The sequence below is a fragment of the Typopeltis vanoorti genome, chromosome 24, assembly GCF_054136105.1.
Source record: "Typopeltis vanoorti isolate ZY-2024b chromosome 24, IOZ_Tvanoo_1.0, whole genome shotgun sequence".
Lineage (NCBI taxonomy): Eukaryota > Metazoa > Arthropoda > Arachnida > Uropygi > Thelyphonidae > Typopeltis > Typopeltis vanoorti.
In genome coordinates this window covers 60,948,529-60,969,653 of record NC_143572.1, presented here as the reverse complement: position 1 = coordinate 60,969,653, position 21,125 = coordinate 60,948,529, and the positions used below count along the sequence as shown (strand labels likewise).

The 21,125-nt window shown below is 32.5% G+C and overlaps 1 protein-coding gene across 3 annotated transcripts in view; it reads right to left on the bottom strand.

Annotated features, from left to right (window-relative positions):
- The window catches only part of bel (ATP-dependent RNA helicase bel), a 312,654-nt gene that overhangs the window by 167,633 nt on the left and 123,896 nt on the right, over nt 1-21,125 (bottom strand). For 2 of the 3 annotated variants that reach the window (XM_090413999.1, XM_090414001.1), the window contains 2 exons: nt 16,930-17,059; nt 7,758-7,928 (listed from right to left, as the gene is read on the bottom strand). In XM_090413999.1, the coding sequence (XP_090270125.1) occupies nt 7,758-7,928; nt 16,930-17,059 (301 nt within the window). The remainder of the gene's footprint in view (nt 1-7,757; nt 7,929-16,929; nt 17,060-21,125) is intronic. The other variant, XM_090414000.1, reaches the window with a different exon arrangement.

Sequence of the window (21,125 nt, the reverse complement as noted above, 5' to 3'; positions counted from 1 at the left end):
GCAAAGAGCTGACATTAACATCTCCAACTTTGATATCAGGTTTAATACCACATTCCTTCATAATGTGATCCATATAGATAATGAATAACAGAGGGGATAATGTACATCCTTGTCTCACACCAGATTTAACATTAAACCATCTTCCTGTACTTCCTTCAATTCTAACTGCTGACTCACAACTCAAATAAAGTATTGCTTGATATAATGCCCCATTGACACCATATAACTGCAGCGTATTGAATAGCTTCTCTCTTGGCACCTTGTCATATGCCTTTTCCAAATAGACAAAACTTAAATACAGATCTTTGTTATATTCCCATGCTTTCTCGACTATTTGTCGTAAAGAGAAGATCTGATCCTGACAGCCTCTATTTGGCCTGAATCCAGCTTGTTCTTCACCAAGCTTTTCTTCCACAATTCTTCTCAACCGTTTCTCAAGTATACTTGCATAGGTCTTGCCAGGAACACTCAGTAGGGAAATACCTCTGTAATTCTCACATTCTGTTTTATTTCCCTTTTTATATATGGGTACTATGAGAGCTCTACTCCAATCATCGGGAATTCGTCCCTCTGTCCAGGCTTTCTGAACTATGCAGTGCAGCACTGTAAGACTCTTATACCACCATACTTCAGCATTTCTGGTCGAATATCATCTACTCCTGCTGCCATTCCATATTTCAAGCCTTTGATGGCTTTTTGTACTTCAAGTATGGATATGTATTCCTGACTGCATGCCTGGTCAGTGTTTTTTTATCACTGTGCTGTCATCACTGCTTGTTTCATTTAGCAGTTTTTCAAAGTAATTACTCCATACTTCAAGGATATCTTTTTCTCCTGTTTTCATTTCACCTTTATCATCTCTAATTCCTTTTACAGCACTCTTTCCTCCATTCCTAAGCTTCTTCAACAACCTCCAGAATATTTTGCCACCTTCTTGATATTTATTTTCTATATTCTTGCCAAAGTCCTCCCATGACTTTTGTTTAGCTAGTTTTACACACTCTTTAGCTTTCTTACATTTGTCTCTGTATTCTGTAAGAGTAAAAGCTGACTTATTTGCCAGGAACTTTTGATATGCTTTCTTCTTTTCCTTCACTGCCTCTTTAACTTCCTGTGTCCACCAGGGAGTTCTGATTTTTTTATCCTTGCACACAACCTCACCACATGCCTCTCTGGCAGAATCAATCAATGTTTCCTTCAGAGTTTGCCACTGAATCTCCAAGGTTTGATTCCTGTTCTCAAACTCTTTCATTATCTTTTCAATAATATTTCTGTATTTTAGTCTACAGTTCACATCTGAGAGCTGCTCAACTTTTATTCGCTTTAAAACTTTCTTACATGTTATTCTTTTTGATATGAAATTCAATTTTATCCTGCTCAAGACTAAATAGTGATCACTTCCAATTTCAAATCCTCTGTACACTCTGGTGTCCTGCACCAGGGAGAAAACATCACTATCAACAATAACATAGTCAATGAGACTTTTTTTATTCATAGCCTCTTCTCTCCATGTGAATTTGTGCACATTTTTATGTTGGAACATGGTGTTAGTAATAACCAGTCCATGTCCTGAGCAGAAATCCAACAGATATTTGCCATTATTATTAGCTTTGCTCTTTTCTCCAAATTTTCCCAAAATATTTTTGTATGTCTCACAATCATTTCCTACTCTGCTATTTAGATCCCCAACAAGGACCAACTTTTCCTTTTTCATTGTGTCAGTTGCTTTTTCTAATGCCTCAAAAAATTCCTCCACTTCTACCTTAGTAGAACCTTCTGTGGGACCATAGGCACAAATAAGTCTCATTGTCCAGTTCCCCATTCTCATATTTGCCCACATTACTCTACTTGAGACTGACTGCCATTCAAGAAGATTAGCCTCGTATTTTGTGTTGAATACTATGGCTACTCCTTCTTTTCCTTGATTGTCATTGCCTGAATATAACATTTTGTATTTATTGCTCAGAAAGATCTCACCAGTTTTGGTCTTTTTTGTTTCAGTCACCCCTATTATGTCGATCTGGTATTTATCTAATTCCTCAGCTAGCTCCATTTCTTTGCCATTCAGGCTTCTTACGTTGATAGTACCGATCTTTAACTCTGGTGATGTTGAGTTGGGGTTTGTTTTCAGATTTGTTCCAGTAGCTGACTTTTCGCTGTCCGCCCTGGTTCCCTGGCGAAAACAACGGGGGCCTTGTTTAACCGGGCGACACCCCAGCCGGCATGAAATTTTTTATGTTGTACCATCATTTTTTTATTTTGGTTTAACCAATAAGAATACAATTTGGTCGGCTAAATCCCAAATTGCCAGCCCATCCTCGTTCGTTCAGTATCAAAGTAGATACCCAACAGGGTGCACCACGAGAAGGTGAGGATTGGACATTAGGTCAGAAGCCCTGGTCGGTTCTCCGCATTCCTTTAAAGGCTATGTGGAGGTCTCCTCTCAGTTATACAGCTTTGACCCTTAAGCACCTCTACTTTAGGTATACAATTTAATATTTCTTCCTCTAAATGACTGTTAACTATCTTCGATGTACCATTAACATCCTTCTCTTGCAGTATTTTATGCCATGGCACAAATTTGAGCTTCTACCTAAGCTTGTCATAATTATCTGCCTTGTAGTTCCATATATAACCTTTCTTGACAGATTATTCTTCATGTTTTACAAGGCCACATGGTCGCTTTTGCCAATCAGAGGCAATGTGGCCACCTTGGTTATGGATAGCTCTTCTGATCATATGACCAGGTCCAATACTCTCATGCCCATAATCACTCAACCTGTCATGTCTTCCAAATCATCCGTGGAGTCTCTATATTCAGAATATAGCAGAATATAGAGACAAATGCAAGAATGCTAAACACTGTGTAAAACTAGCTAAACAAAAGTCATGGGAGGACTTTGGCAAGAATATAGAAAATAAATATCAAGAAGGTGGCAAAATATTCTGCAGGTTGTTAAAGAAGCTTAGGAATGGAGAAAAGAGTGCTGTAAAAGGAGTTAGAGATGATAAAGGTGACATGAAAATGGAAGAAAAAGATATCCTTGAAGTATGGAGTAATTACTTTGAAAAACTGCTAAATAAAACAAGCAGTGATGACAGCACAGTGGTAAAAAACACCGATCAGGCATGCAATCAGGAATACATATCCATACTTGAAGTAGAAAAAGCCATCAAAGGCTTAAAATGTGGAAAGGCAGCAGGAGTAGATAATATTCGACCAGAAATGCTGAAATATGGTGGTATAAAAGTCTTACAGTGGCTGCAGTGCATAGTTCAGAAAGCCTGGACAGAGGGACGAATTCCCAATGATTGGAGTAGAGCTCTCATAGTACCCATATATAAAAAGAGAAATAAAACTGAATGTGAGAATTACAGAGGTATTTCACTACTGAGTGTTCCTGGAAAGATCTATGCAAGCATACTTGAGAAACGGTTGAGAATTGTGGTAGAAAAGCTTGGTGAAGAACAAGCTGGATTCAGGCCAAATAGAGGCTGTCAGGATCAGATCTTCACTTTACGACAAATAGTTGAGAAAGCATTGGAATATAACAAAGATCTGTATTTAAGTTTTATCGATCTGGAAAAGGTATATGACAAGGTGCCAAGAGAGAAGCTATTCAATACGCTACAACAATGGTGTCAATCGGGCATTATATCAAGCAATACTTAGTCTGTATTTGAGTTGTAAGTCAGCAGTTAGAATTGAAGTACATCAAGATGGTTTAATGTTAAACCATCTTCCTGTTTGGGGCAGTTTTATGCATCCAACAAATTTGGATGCATGAGACTGCCCCAAATTTGGGAAACATTTATCAGAAGAACTTCAGCCCAAAAGGCCAAGAATTACCAATATAGCCCATCAGGGGGCACCATCAGGACTTTAGGCAAACATAAGCTTCCTAGCTTCCGTTCTCATTTGCTGTTATGTAGTACTTGTGTGCACTTGTCTTTGTAATAAGTTCCCAAGAAGATGGCAACGTGATGTTTGTCGAAATATTGGAGAGTATATATTAAAGTTTATTTAATTTATATTTCTAGTGTACGCTGTCAATTCCTTAATTATTAGTTATCAACACAAAAGTAGTAAACGTCAACAGCGTGTTAATGATGCATACTATTAACACTATTAATAATATGTAACAGACGCTACACGGACAAATGGCATATTCATATCGCTGAGTAATTTTTCAGTAATTATTGCATGTCGTATGCTTATGATTACAAACTAAAAGCAGTAGTAAAACAGTTTTTGTGAAAAACTCAATTTCACTGTCCAATATTAAGAGAGGAATGTTCACAGTGCCACTTAAGCCTGACAATCTCATGTTTCAAGTATATAAAATAAAAACAATTAATCCCAAAAAACTACTCAAATACAGGAAAAATACATTCACTACAGTAAGGATTAAAATCAGAATATAATTTCTTGTTGAGTATAATATACTTTGTAACCTAGCACTAAAAATTTTTACATGCTTCCACCTCTCAATGTGATAGCAGAATGCTAATATCACAAAGATAAGGCTGACCTACTGACATCAGGTTTCTCCAAACATCTATAGATGACCAAGAAAAATCTCCCACAATATCATGAACAACTTGTTCATGATATTCATGCATGTTTCCCCTGTTCTTTCATGATAAAAATATGTTAATAAAATCATCAATTTTGATACTAATATCAGTCTCTGGCCCAGATGGTATCTACCCAACTGGGCTAAAAAAAATTTCAGTATTAACTCATCTGTATCACTTATAAAACATGTCAGATGTGTACAGTATCTATCCGACAGCAATTCTAACAACAAAGGACAATTCTATATCCAACTCATTCTGAAAAGGGGATATAAATCATGCAATCATTAACATTTTCACTATCAGAAGGCCCACCAATATGGATTTTGCTATTCTTATTTCAAAACAGATCTACACATGATTCTTATGTATGTTTGGATACAAGCAATGGAAAAAATCTGAAGAACCTTACGTGGTGTCATTCACGACAACTGTTCTGATCAGCCACAGATGTTCTTTTCATGATATTAGTTTATGGTCTATGTTTAGCCTTTTGCAACTGGATCTCCAGTTTCCTTCCCAACCATCCACTGACCGTACCATAGTAGATAGGTATAAAGTGCTAAACCATAAGGAAAAAAAACTTATGTTATAGGTTTGATTCTAGGCACTGACTAAAGAAAAACTTTCTGGGTCTTTCTTCAGCCTATACTTGGTTAGACTATCTTTCATGTGGAGTGGAAACAGTATGAGTCTCCTCTCATGGAAACTCAGGATTTTAAACACTGTAGCTCCAAAAATATATCACTATTATATATATACCTGTTAGGGTTTAGGGCCACCACATAATAGCAAAACATGTTATAGTGATAGCTGCAGGGGAGAGAGAGATAAGCTGCCCCACCAATCTGTAAAAGGCTAATTAATACTCGAGAAGCCTGGCCTAAATCCCTTAGGGAATAAAAGGTGCTATAAAAATATTTTATTCCGATATCTATTCAGGATCAGATTTCCTGAGGATGTGAATCCATAAAATCTTTTCATGGATTCACAAAAATGAACACCAACAATCCTCCATTTTACCTCTAATCATGTAAAAAAATGGCTACAGTTCAACATCTATACTTAGTTGTGCTTGAACTTATTAAACTATCCTCGCATCCATTATTTTCATTCCTTCTACCTCTGTTCTCTGGAAGAGCATTTCCCCATTCCATTTTCTGTAAGGACTATGATGAGCTGCTGTTCAAAAAAATAAGTCCATAAAAGAAGCACTCTGTGTTACAGGTTTTGTGATCTTGCACATGTGCATACTGATATAAAAATAAAGAAAACTACAATTATTTACTGTATTTAAAAAAATTGCATTACAAAATAAAAATTATTACTGAAAAACATTAGGGTACACATATTGGCTGCTAGTGGCCAACATACATACCTATAAGAAAGTCTGTCTCTAAAATTTACTGGACATTTAACTTGGAATAAGGACCACAATATGCAAAGAGTAAAAAACATTACTCATCTCATGCATTGATAAGCTCACTTTGTCAGTTAAAAATGTTGCATAAAAGGTTTGAAAACCAGAGAATGTAACATTCTGTTTACTTTAATCTCCGGACTAAGTGAGCCTTCTGGCTTGTGAAACTATTACAGTTTGCATTAAATATAGTTTGTTTACTCCTCACATAACACAGTCCTTATGCTGAAAATTAGAGATACATCTGCAAAACCATAGAAATCTCAAACTTAAATTAAAAAAAAAAAAATCCTTACCATGAAAGAAATTGTTTGTTGAGGGTTTTTTTCAGTTGATTATGAACTAAATTAAAGATGCCAATAAATGATATTCTTGTTTAATCCTTTATCTAAGTGCAAGAAAACAAAATTTGTATGCAAAGGATCTTCATTAAGGCAATTAATATGAAGTCACTAGCTTCTATACATAAGTAGTCTAGTCATGAAGATACTTCATACACAAACTTTGTTGGCTTATGCTTGGTTAAAGGATTAAACAAGAATATAATTTCTTGGCATATTTAATTTAAAGAAATTATTTATTTTGTGTTAAAAAATTCAATTCACAAATCTTTCCAAATAAATCTAAGAAATTCTCTGATAATTTAAATTTCAATGTTTTTAGTTCTCAAAAACTAGAGGTGCATCATTTCCAGGTTTTTTTTTTTTTTTTTTGAAATGAGACCAACTAGGGTTCAATTTCACCAGGATTTGATTATAACTTAAATAACTTCAGAAATCAATGTCAAAAGCTAGTTTTTTTAATCAGCTCTTATCCAGTTTTATGAAGTATGAAATAAATGCCAGAAGCATCTTGACTATTCAAAGCAATTCTTACAAACACCTATCACAGTACACTATCCACAAACAAGTGTTAAAAGGAATGCTATTAAAACCAATTTGTTTTGTTTCTAAAAATTGAGATAATGGATTATTCGAAAGGGAGTTGATGAATCTAACCTTTGAACAGCAAATGCAATTACATAATTTCATGACAATAGGACAGAATCAAATATAAACAGACAAAACACTAAAATAATGTATAATAAATATATCATCAAAAAATCCAATACAAATGGGACACCAGGAAATTGATAAAGAAACCTCCTAGTTTACCTAGGACAAAAGATCACTGTGATGAAGAAATTATATGTAGAATTCAACTTGGTTGGATAGCCTTTGGAAAACACTAAAACACTGAAAAGAAACATCCCAATTTGCTTTAAAAGAAAAATATTCAACAATTGTATACTTCCAGTCATGACATATGGAAGTGAAACATGGACTTTGACTAAAAAACTGACCAACCAGTTGAGGATTACCCACAGGAAAATTAAAAGATTATTTGGTATTACCATTCTAGATAGAAAGCACAATACTTGGATCAGAGTTCAGACTAGAGTGAGAGACATAACTGCCAGTAAAACATCCAAATTGTGATGGGCAGGTCATATTACAAATAACATTCAAAAATGGACAAAGTTGATATCTGAATAGAATCCCAGAGATGGATGGAAATTCAATAGCATCGAAAAGCACAAGAAAGAAATGAAAGGAGAACTTAGAGGAAGGCCTTTGTCCAGCAACGGAACAGAAAATGGATAATGATAAAACATTTCGCACTATAATAATGCATATAAAACTGGCTGGAAACATTCTGAAATAATATCTACAGACTTAATAGAAAATTCTAATCAATATTACAAAAAATAATATCTTGCCTTTCAGTACGTTCATCTCGTGGAAGAGGATGACTCCAGTCATCATCATCATAATCAAAACGTCGGCCACCATTTCTTCGATCCCAAGTATTCCGTGTACCACCTCCACGACCATCATCTTGCCAAGTTTCACGAGTACTATTTGGATCCCTCCAATTACTCACTCGCTCACTATTACATAAAGAAAATCATAACTTTTAAAACCTGTATATATAATATTTCAAATAAATTATATGACAAATTCATTTCAAAAGATGAAAGTTTAAAACACACACACATATATGAGTGAGAGAGAAAGAGAGAGAAAGATGATTTATTTATTTACTATCCCAACTGACATGGCATGTTTAGTCTGCAAAACATGGGTGCAAAGTATACCATTGAAATACCACTGAAATAAGATAGATAAAAGGCAAATATGGTGGATATATTTCATCCATCATAGCCATTTGGGTGGTTAACAGAAGAAGACATGAATTCAAAAGCATTTTATTATTTGTATATATTTATCTTGTCATTTTAACTAGCATGCAATTAGAACCAACAGACTTGCAGAAAAATTTGATTCAGGCCTGTTTACAATGATAAAATGAGTACAGCTGGAAAAAAATAAAAATAAACAACAGACAACGTTGTCTGGATGCGAATTAAATGTATGCTATTTGAAGAAGCAAGAAATTACATGCTCCTTATAACAATCTTCCTATAACTGCGATGAATAAACAATATCTGTTTAGATTACACAGATATGCAAATATGGAGTAGCAACAATATGGGAAGCTTCATAGTTTCTACATTCGGCTTTGAAATAATGCTGAATCTAATAATCATTTTACTTATATAAGTATTCATCGCTGAACTGAAGCCTTTTGCTCTTTATTGTAATAAATATAGAAAGCTATGGTTTGCAAGTCTGTATAAAATCTTTGAACATGAAAGTTCAGACTTTTCCTGTGATGCAATTAGAAATATAGTTCCCACTTGTTAATTTCTGTAGAACAACCCATTCAATAATTTAAATCATTACCATTGTCTGAACAAAGTTAGGTATAGGCTTTTTATGTCTTGTTCCTGTTCTGCAGATGAGGTTAATCTTTACATCTTCCAAGTCCACAGATTTCTTCCTATGGGTTTATATTCTAGTGCTAGTTTAGGGATCCTATAGTTATTCATTCTTTCTATGTGGTGTAGGCAATTTTGCTGGTATTCTTCTATTTCTTGTATGTTTTTTGTATCTAATTATTCTCTTATTTCTGTGTTTTTCTTTTTATCTAATCTAGTGAGTCCCAGGAGAGGTCTTAGAAACTTCATCTGTGCTGCTTCCGATCTTTGTCTGTTTCTTTGTTTTAGAATCCAAGTTTCACTTTCAAATTTGAGAGATGTTTTTGAGGTCATATTATGCAATCTTAATTGAGTTTCTTTAGTCATGTGTTTAACAAAATTTCTTTTAATTATGTCATTCATTCTATTACAAATTTGTAGTCTTGCTTCCAATTGTGAATCAGTATTGTATTCTGTTTCCTAAGCATTTGAATTCTGTAATAACTTGTTCTATTATTTTATTGTTAAGCATGATTTTGACTTTTTTAATGATGTTTTAAATTCGTTTTAAATTTTTTTGCTATTTCATTAGATGGAATTTGGAGTTTATCTTCTGAATTTGAAAACAGTATTTGATCATCTCCATAAAGTATTGTATTTTGCTGTATATTATTTTTTAGTTTAATTCCATCTTTGACAGTTGTTTTCCATTCTTTTAGGATTCTGCTTATATAAATGTTGAATAGAATTGGGAATAAGCCACAGTCTTTTCTCATTCCTTTATTTATGGTTTTAGGTTCTGATAATGTTCCATCTACAATTTGATGCAAATTTTTTTGTTTCTCTGTATAGACTTTTTATTGCTTTAATTAGTCGAGGAAGTATTTTATCATCTTGTATTATTTTCCAGAGTAGATTTCTGTTCAAGTTATCATATGCTTTTTCATAGTCAATAAATAGAAACCAGCCTGAAAGAAACAAGAAACGGAAAATCACTTGGAGAAGATAAGCTAGGTTCAGAACTGTATAAATACATGGGAAAAAGATTCAAAGAAAGATTCTTATTATTTTTAAATAAAATTTATTCAACTGGTATCCCCCCCAATAGAATGGAAAAAAGCAATTGTGATTCCTATCTTTAAAAAAGGTAATAGAGATGACCCTAAAAACTATAGAGGTATCAGTATACTAAATTCCTGTTACAAAATATATAGCAGAATCTTAAATAGCAAACTAATGAAATGTTCCAAAAACTTTATTTTAGAAGTACAGAATGGATTTAGAAAAGGACGATCATGTATAGACCCAGCCTTCTGCCTAAAATTAATAATAGAGAAAAGAAGAGAATACAATTTAGAAACACATATTGCATTTATTGACTTTGAAAAAGCATTTGACAAAGTTAAAAGAAACATATTATTTAACATATTAAAAGAAAGACAAATACCAAATAATATCCTAAAAGCTATCACAAGTATATATATGAAAATAATCAAATACAAATAAGATTAAATCACGAGCTATCATATACGAGAGAGATAAACCAAGAGGTCTGACAGGGATGCCCCTCTCAGCAACTCTTTTTAATATCTACTTAAATGAAATAATAATAAAATGGAATAAAAATTTAAATCAAGGAATTAAAATTTCTCCTACAGTAAACTTAAACATTCTCCTCTTTGCCGACGACCAAATAATAATTACAAATTCTGAAGATAACTTACAGAAAGCTATTTTAGATCTAAATGAGATAGCCAAAGATTATGATATGATAATATCAACAGAAAAATCAAAAACTATGGCCTTTAAAGGACAAGATCCAGCAAGAACTAAAATAGTAATAGATAACAAGATCTTAGAACAGGTGAATTCATTTAACTACCTAAGATGTATGATCACATATGAAAATGAAAAAGATATAAACATAAAAAGTACAAAATATTTAAAAATAACAGGTGTAATTAACTCTATATTTAAACCAAACCTAGTTCAAAAACAAACCAGACTAAAAGTATACAATACATTAGCCCTAATGTGTGGAAGCAAAATCTGGACAATAAAACAAAATGACAAAGATTAACAACAGCAGAAATGAAGTTTATGAGAAAAACTACAAAATATACCCTATTTGATCACAAAAGAAACGAAGAAATTATGAAAGAATTAAACGAAGAACCAGTAATAGAAAAAATTAAAAAATATAAACATAAATGGATGGAACACGTTCAAAGAATGAAAACAGAAAGATTACCAAAACAAGCCATTAGAAAAAAGAAAACCAGGACGTCCTCTTAAACGATGACTTCTAAGGCCGGGACAGGCCATACTAGGCCTAAATCCTTGATATGCATGATAACGATGATAATGAATAAATAGAAGGAAAGTGGGCAGGTTAAATTCTTTTATTTTTTCTGTGATCTGATGCATTGTGAAAGAGGCATCTGTGTATTCTCTCCCTCTTCTAAAACCACACTGTTTCTTCTTCTAAATAATTTTTTGTGTATTTAATTAATCTGTTCTTTAAGATATTTACATATAGTTTAGATGCTATTATTAAGAGAGTAATGCCTCTACAGTTTCCACATTTCTCCTTGGGACCTTTTTTGTGAATATTTATTACTACTCTAGTTTCCCATTCTTTTGGGATCTTTTGATATTTCCAGATATTGAAAAGTTTAAGCCTCTCAGGGGACCCTGTAACCCCTAGAGAGCGCGTCTCAAGGGCCATGGGGTCTTTTCATTTCTGGCCTTACAACTATGTCCTCTCTATAAACCTTACTATATTTCTTCTATAATCTACCCTATCCCCTTCAATATACCCTATTCCTCCTATGGGTTTAAATTCGGAAGAAGGCGAGTTCAGAAGCCTTAAGGTAGCAGCCCTACCACTGAACTATTCCATCGTCAGGCTAGTCCCCTGACATGGAGAACATAACCATACTTGTAAGCTGACAGAAAAAGATAATCGGATTGAATCTATGGGAAACGACCCTGGAATGGAAAAGGGAAAACGAAAATGGAAACAACAAAATATAATAGACATAGCAAACTGGAATGTAAGAGGAATAGCATATAAAGAAATAGAATTAGACCAGTTATTAAATAAAGAAATTTTAAAATAGCAGTAATCACTGAAACAAAAAAGAAATTAAAAGGAACTATGAGAACTGAAAATTTTAATGTGATATACAGTGGAGTCGACAGAGACCAAAGAGCACAAGCAGGAGTCATGATTTGGATTCATAACTCCCTTTCAAAACAGTTAAAACTTTATAAATTATGGAATGAAAGAATAATAAAAGCTAGAATAAAAATAGATAGAGGCTATTTAACAATAATTGGTTTATATGCCCCAGAAGAAGGAAGAGAACAGGATAATATTGATTATTATAATCAGCTACAAAACATATATAATAAAATAAATAAAAATGATTACATAATTTTAGCAGGAGACTTAAATGCAAGAATTGGAAACACGAAAATTAATAATAAGATAGGAATACATGGAGAACACACTCTAAACAGAAATGGTAAAAAATTGATTGACTTTGTAGTTTATAATAACCTAAAAATAATGAATTTCTTCTATAAACATAAAGACATACATAAATATACTTGGGCAACAAGAGGATGGAAATCAATATTAGATTACTTCATATTAAATGAAAAGACATCAAAATTTTCACTAGAGTTCACAGAGGATATGCAATAAGCAGTGACCACTTCCTTGTTAAAATAAAATTAAGATTACCACCTAAATGGCTACAAGTAACAAGAACAGAAAGAAAAATTGAAACATTTGTTTATAAAACTAGACTATTGAATGACACAAATGTACAATGGCTATATGAACAAAGAATTAACCAGTATCTAGATAAAATAAAACAAAATGAAGAAATAGAAACAGAATGGCTTAATATAAAAATGATACTAAATGCAGCAGCAAATGAAAGCTTAGGAAAGACCAAAAAATTCAATAAAAGAAAAAAACTGAAGATCTGAGATGATACAATCAAAGAAATAATCAAAAAGAAAAAAGAAGCCTATCACAAATGGTTAAGCAGTAAAAGATTAGAAGACGAAATAGAATATAAAAGAATAAGAGCCATAGCTAAAAGAGAAGTCAGAAAAAGACAGAGAATCATGGAATAAATTTGTTTCTAATTTAGAACATGATTTATATAAAATAAGACCCAATGTATATAAGATTTTGAAACACCTAAATGCAGATACCAAAGAAAACATAAAATTAAACACTGAATTGAAATTAGAAGAATTTCTAAATTACTACACAGAACTGTGGACAGACAAATATTTTAAAAAAGATAACTGGCAAACAATTAACGAAAATGAAAAGGAAATAACTGAAGAAGAATTAGAAATCAGCCTGAAAGAAACAAGAAACAGAAAATCACCTGGAGAAGATAAGCTAGGTTCAGAACTATATAAATATGCAGGAACAAGATTCAAAGGAAGATTCTTATTATTTTTAAATAAAATTTACTCAACTGGTATCCCCCAATAGAATGGAAAAAAGCAATTGTGATTCCTATCTTTAAGAAAGGTAATAGAGATGACCCTAAAAACTATAGAGGTATCAGTATACTAAATTCATGTTACAAAATATACAGCAGAATCTTAAATAACAAACTAATGAAATATTCCGAAAACTTTATTCTAGAGGTACAAAATAGATTTAGAAAAGGACGATCATGTATAGACCCAGCCTTCTGCCTAAAATTAATAATAGAGAAAAGAAGAGAATATAATTTAGAAACACATATTGCATTTATTGACTTTGAAAAAGCATTTGACAAAGTTAAAAGAAACATATTATTTAACATATTAAAAGAAAGACAAATACCAAATAATGTCCTAAAAGCTGTCACAAGTATATATGAAAATTATCAAATACAAATAAGATTAAATCATGAGCTATCATATACAAGAGAGATAAACCAAGGGGTCCGACAGGGATGTCCCCTCTCAGCAACTGTTTTCAATATCTACTTAAATGAAATAATAATAAAATGGAGTAAAAATTTACATCAAGGAATTAAACTTTCACCTACAGTTAACTTAAACACTCTCCTCTTTGCAGACGACCAAATAATAATTACAAATTCTGAAGATAACTTACAGAAAGCTTTTTTAAATCTAAATGAGATATCCAAAGATTATGGTATAATAATATCAACGGAAAAATCAAAAACTATGGCCTTTAAAGGACAAGATCCAGCAAGAACTAAAATAGTAATAGATAACAAGATCTTAGAACAGGTGAATTCATTTAAATACCTAGGATGTATGATCACTTATGAAAATGAAAAAGATATAAACATAAAAATTGCAAAATATTTAAAAATAACAGGAGTAATCAACTCTATATTTAAACCAAACCTAGTTCAAAAACAAACCAGGCTAAAAGTATACAATACATTAGCCCTACCGGTCTTAATGTATGGAAGCGAAATCTGGACAATAAAACAAAAAGACAAACAAAGATTAACAACAGCAGAAATGAAGTTTATGAGAAAAACTGCAAAGTATACCCTATTTGATCACAAAAGAAATGAAGATATTATGAAAGAATTAAACCAAGAACCAGTAATTGAAAAAATTAAAAAATATAAACATAGATGGATGGAACACGTTCAAAGAATGAAAACAGAAAGATTACCAAAACAAGCCTTAAAGTACAAGCCATTAGGAAAAAGAAAACCAGGACTTCCTCTTAAACGATTCAACGATGACTTCTAAGGCCGGAACAGGCCATACTAGACCTAAATCCTTGATACGTATGATGATGATGATGATGAAAAGTTTAAGCAGGTTTTCTTTTTTCTTTTAAGCTATTGTCTGTATATTTAAAGAACTCAACACATATTCCATCCAGGTCCAGGCTTTTTCTATTTCTTGATTTTTTAAAATTATTTTTCTTAAATATTATAAATATTTCCTTAAATATTTGGTTTAATCCTTTATCCATTCTTCCATTACTATTTCTCCTGTACTTTCCTGTATATCGATATCTACAATTCTATGAGTTTTGTCATTGTTTTCTATTTCTTGTTTTTCATTCTACAATATTTTATAATATTCGATCCAATCATCTTTGAAAATTAGATTATTTATTAATTGGTCATTTTCTGCTGTTTGTAGTTGCCTGAAAATTTTAAAACCTGGTCCAGTGATATCCTGCTCAAGTGATTTAACATATTTACTCCAATCTTCTCTGCACATACTTCTGCAAAGCTTTCTGACTTCAGCCCATAGTTTCTTATATTGTATATAGTCAGCAGTGTTTTTACTCTACAGATATATTTTAAAAGAATTTTTTCTTTTTGATTAATTCCTTTAAGTCATCATTCCAAGTTCTTAGCCATTCTGTTTTTCCTTGATTTGTAAACTAAACTTTCTTCTGCTGCTTTTATAGTATGGTTTATATTATTCCAGTCAGTTCCAACATTGTTTGTGGTTGGTTTTATTTTATCTCTTATTCTGCTTTTATATAAGTTTCTAACACTGTCCTGTTCGAGGAAGTGAATTTTAAACTGTTTATTAGATGACAATTCTTCATCTTTTTTTTTTTTCTTTTGAAGTATGTGGTTCTTTTTATGAATTGAAATGTGCTTTTAAAATAAAATGTGATCACTTTGCTCCCTCTGAAAACCCTTGTATCCTTGATATTATTATTTAGTTTGTTAATAATAATGTAAGTTTTTTCACTTAGCTATGTTACCAATTAAATATTTGGTTTAATCCTTTATCCAACTGTAAGCAAACTAAGTTTGCACCTGAAGTATTTTCAGGAGTGGGGCTATTTGTGGTAAAGATGGTATAAGTTCTGATCTTTGCAGACATGTATAATGCTATGTCGTACATGTCGTATAATGATCTTTGCAGAAATGTATAATAAAGGTTGAAACCCAGACCAGTTTCAACCTTTATTGAGGTCTTTTGGCAACTGGTATATGGTGATAAGACATCTGCATTACTTCCACCTTAGTATCACCACCTCCAGATCTGGCTCCCACTGACGAGACCTCAATATCTGATTTTACCAACACGAAATGTTAGGACTTTTAAACTAGATTCTTTTTATTATTTATATTATTATTTATATTTTAAGTACTGACTATACAAATAGTAAATGTCCACAAACAGCCGAATCCCATGAACCTTTCCTACAAAATACAAATCTAAACAAAATGGCTTAATGTCCATCAAGGATATGGGCAGGTGTAATCTGCCCATATCCTTGCTTTTATAGAACCTAATATTTCCAGCAGTGGCCATCACATCATTGCAGACTTGCTTGATCTAAGTTTGTACTCTTTCTAATGTATTATTTTCGATCTAAATTTAACCTACTAATTAGTAAAATATGCAAGTAAAGTACTAATTTTAAATTCACAACACTCATCACAAAGTCATGTATATTATACTTGACAAGAAATTATATCCTTGTTTTAATCCTTTTCCCAAGCGTTTTGCATGTGAAGTGTCTCCACATCAGTTACCTTAGTATACTATAATACAAAACATGGTGTATCAACATGTTAACAATACTCTGGATCAGAGGGAACTTTTTTTTTTTTTGCTTGGTTACCAAGCTGTTTGCTTATGCTTGGGTAAAGGATGAAAACAAGAATATAATCTCTCATTCTCGTCAAGTATAATATGCTTTCTAACCAAGCAAAATCTTTCCATAACTATCTCAGCTAATATAGTGATACACATTTTACTACATATATATATATATATATATATATATATATATGTAAAATATGGATTTCTATGTTAATTTAACCTTCATGTCTTCCTGGGTCTGCATCCAAGTGATGAGACCTTAAAGAAAATGACAACATGTCTGAGTATTCACTCTTCCCATAAAGTTTTTGCATTGTAGGATACTAACACAACTGAGGTGAAGTTAACAGCTACTTGCGAACTTTGCTTGCTTACAGTTGAGTAAAGGATTAAAACAAGAATATAATTTATTGTCAAGTATAATATACTTTCTAATGAAGCAAAAATCTTTCCACAATGACCTCTGATCCATTGAGTTGTTTTGCTAGCACATAAGCCTTAAACTATTACATACAGCTTATACATAATCTCAAATTACCTTTCTCCTCTACGAGGTGGGTAAGTGTTTGTACTAAAATCAGCACTACTCTTCCTACTACGGTTGCCAAAATTAGAGAAGTCTGTACGATTCGCCCCTGTAGTTCCACTAGCAGTTGCTGTTCGTTCTCCTAATAAAAAAAAGCTTCATGAAATATTTAGTACAATTTCTGTGTCTATAAAATAAAATCAACAATTCCCTTCTCAATACCTACAACATACACACATAGCAATATCTCTTAACTGTTTGATGTGATGTCTACTTAATTAAGGATACAAATAAAATGAATGTTCAGAAGACAGTGCTGTTCTAGTAGCCAGGTGTACCTAATCAAACAATACCAGTTAACTTATGTTCTACACCTTGAAATAATAATAAAAAAAATAGAATAATCAAAGAAAATGTGTTGAATGATTTGCAATTCTAATTTATTTCATAGAAAATAATTATTACCAAATATGAATTAGCCTCATCTAAATGTAATTACAGAAATATATGAAAAATAAAAATGAATTAAAAGAAAACTTATTTGAAAACATTCAAAAAATTAGAATAATTTTTAACATGGTTCAAAATATCAAAATATGTCAATTTTTTCCAATTGGTTTGAGAAGAGCACAGAAATAGCATATATTTCAATAGCTGCAGGACTGACTCATGTATGAGGAATCATTTACATGTGGATTTCAGTTAAATCATTTGCTAAACATCGGAAAAATGAGTGACATATCAGAAGCTATGAAGTTTCATATGGTATCTCTACACAAAGAAGGCCAAACTCAACAGTTTATAGCTAAAGAATTGAAACATTCTCAAGCGAGCGTGAATGATATTATTCTAATAACTGCAGTTTTCAAAATAATCACTGTAATAGAAGTCGAAAGGTAATAACTACATCAAGAGATGAGAGGAAATTGAAGAATAGCGTGAGGAAAGACCACTTCTGAAGTATAAGGTATTTTTACAAGGAGATGGAAAGAACTAGGCGTGAATGAGTCTAAATCTTATGACATCGAGATGACTTCACAAATTGGGTTTTAAATCAAGTGCACCTAAGACAAAATCGCTTATGACTTCCAAGCAAAAGGCAGCTAGAGTGCAATGGTGTAAGCAAAGATTGTTGTGGGGTCAAGAGGACTGGAAAAAGGTATTTTTTAGTGATGAAAGTATGTTTTTTGTGTCCCACGGTCATCAAGGGATATATGTTTGGTATATTAAGCAAGAAGCATTTGATAAAGAATGAATGAACGTTCGGTGAAATTTTCAACCTCTGTCATGGTGTTGGCTTGTATGACTGCAGAGGGTCCAAGGCTGGCTGTGTATTGTGTACGAAAGAGTCAATTCCAAAGTGTAAGAAGAAATTCTTGAGCACTTTATGTTACCAGCATTGGTAACATTAATTATAACTTTTTTTTTTTTTTTTTTTTTTTTTTTTTTACTTAAAGCTTTTGGTAGAAATTTAAGGATCTGTTACTGGAAATGAGCATGCATTATGTCTATCAAAGAAAACTGGTGGTCCTATAATACCCTCAAGGGCATCAACAATATCAATGCTACTTGGAAAGAGGTCCCACAAGCTTGTATGTATGGAGTGTAGAAATAAATGCAGCCACCTGAGAGCATACATGATTTCAGAAGATTTGAGGAAATGTCACAGATTACAATTAAATGAAATTATCACAATTACTTAGGTGATAGGGCTTGACCACAATAAGACTGATCATGTAACTGAGTTGCTAGAGAGCTATTCTTAGCCATTCAAGTGTTAAGGCTTAAGTGCTAAGAGAAACTCATGTTAGAGGCTTAATGGAGTGAAACAGCACTGAAAAAGAATCAAAAATGTTATTTAATTCTTCCAATATTTCATCTCGGTCAATGAGACATTGTAAGGGATTATAATACGAGACTTATAACATACACACAAAAAGGCAACACAAAATTAAGTGAAACGCATGGATGAAGGACTAGAGTTCTAACAAAGTGAGACACCCTTCCCTTCCTTTTTAGCCAAAATCAATACTTTACACCCTTGTATCAAGTTCATCATGTAAACTGAAAAAGATAAATTATCATTAGACATTGTCATCTGCTCACCATCAGGTAATTTAACATCTGTTTACAGAAAACCCACTTTTACTGGACATTACATTCTCAAACAATCTGCTCATCATCCTCAAAAGACAGAAATCAAAAAATGTTTAATTTGATGAGCTAGAAAAAACTAATTGTTCAACTCCCCATCATTACAGAAAGAACTTTCTACTATCAAACATTACATAAAATTAAATGGCTTCTCCTAAAGGACTACACAACATCTGTTCGAATCCTACAAGCCAAACCATAACAAAGAATCAATACATCTAGTTCCAATCCCATATATCTCCGGAATTAGCAGCCATTTATATTCCTATCAATAAAATATCCAGCTATTTCCTATAATCTAAATGCTCAACTATGTCTCTTCCTGGTGTATACCGAGTTTCATGTGACTGCCATCTTTCTTACTTTGGACAAACCAGACGCTCAATCTTATATTCTTCACAACAAATCCAATAAGTCTGGATTGGCACAACATGGAATAGAGACAAAACACAACATTCTCTAGTCCAAAACTCGCTCTCTACACAGATGTCAGTATAAATTTGAATGCCTATTCAAAGAGTGCTGAGGCCTTACTTCAACATCCTAACTGGAATCAAAATGACTGCATATCCTTGTAAAAAATATGGGAAAGTTTGATCCGAATAACACATTGATCTTTTTTTTTTTTAAATTAATACCTTCTAGATACTACACCTGTCTAATGATATCTTTAATATGATTTTATAAATTAAGTTTTTTGTATGACATTGTAAATTTATTTCTTTACTCTTATGCTTACGTGTCTTCAGTGAAATGATATGGTGATTAGCGATATAACATGAGATGGCTCAATCTAATTTTGAATGATCAATTGTTTATATTCTAACTTGTAAAAGACTGTTTCCTGTCAAGCCACTGATGATAGTTTGTTATTTTCAAACTGAAATATCTGGCAACATATTAAATATACTTTTCTTGTGCTAATGTGTTGATAATTCTTAATTTCATGTCACAAATTTCTCTCATAAGTAGAATTGCATTATATACATTTAAGAAAATTAACATAGACTTCATAGTAACTAAAAACATTTAATTATTACTTCCTATATTTCACCAACGTTAAATCGGCACCTTCAGGGATTAATATAATGGTATTCAATACATGCATGCAGGCACACTTCAGCAACAAAGATGAAAACAGGAGAGATACAGGAAGAACAAATCCTACAATTACACTACCTATTGGTTTTGATTGGGTGTTCTTGGCTGTTAGGCTGACTGTCTACAGATAAGGGTTTACCATATGAGGAGTAGTCTGATGTAACCATATTTGTTTAGGTTGGGGGTAGTTGGTAAGAACTGCTTCAAGCAGATTCGAGGAAAAGCCCCTCGAATTTAAATTTGCTTCAGTGGAGCAAGATGGCTTTTACCCCACTGGATCCTGTGCTAGGAATCCAGTGCACGGTATGCTAATCCTGAGTAGCCATACTGATGGAATCTAATGTAATCCTGGTGCTCTGATATATATGGATGTTGGCTGTCCTACTTATTTGTCCCAAACAAGAAAAGTTGCAGCTGCAGGGTACCTACACTCCAGAGGCTGTAGTTGGTCTTTGGAGTTTAGCAGGTATTAGTTTTATTTTAATTGCACATCAATTTTTTTTTCATCACGTCAGATTTGTGAAATGTAAATACCTCAGAAGCTTGCTTCAATCTTGATCAATGGAAACAGAGAAGGAAACCAATTTGAGTTGTGCACACTGACATTCAATAAAAATTATCTCATGCATTGGTCTTAAGAGAATGTAAAACTAAATTTTACAGATTAATAATTTAATAATAATGGCTATAAGAATTTTAAGAATGATTAAGATAGCATGTGATGGAATCAATATCCTTGACAGAAAGAAAACTTTGAGCATCACAGATCAAAAATGATGGCAGTCTGAGTGGCAATCTCCAACAATGAAAGCCAGATCTTACAGATGAATAAGTTTCAGTTAAATGCTTATGAAAGAAGAAATAGTACAAATCATATACTGCAAATATAACATTAAGAACATATTAAATGAAAAGATAAGTTAATCTATATGATAATATAACGATAACAGGAT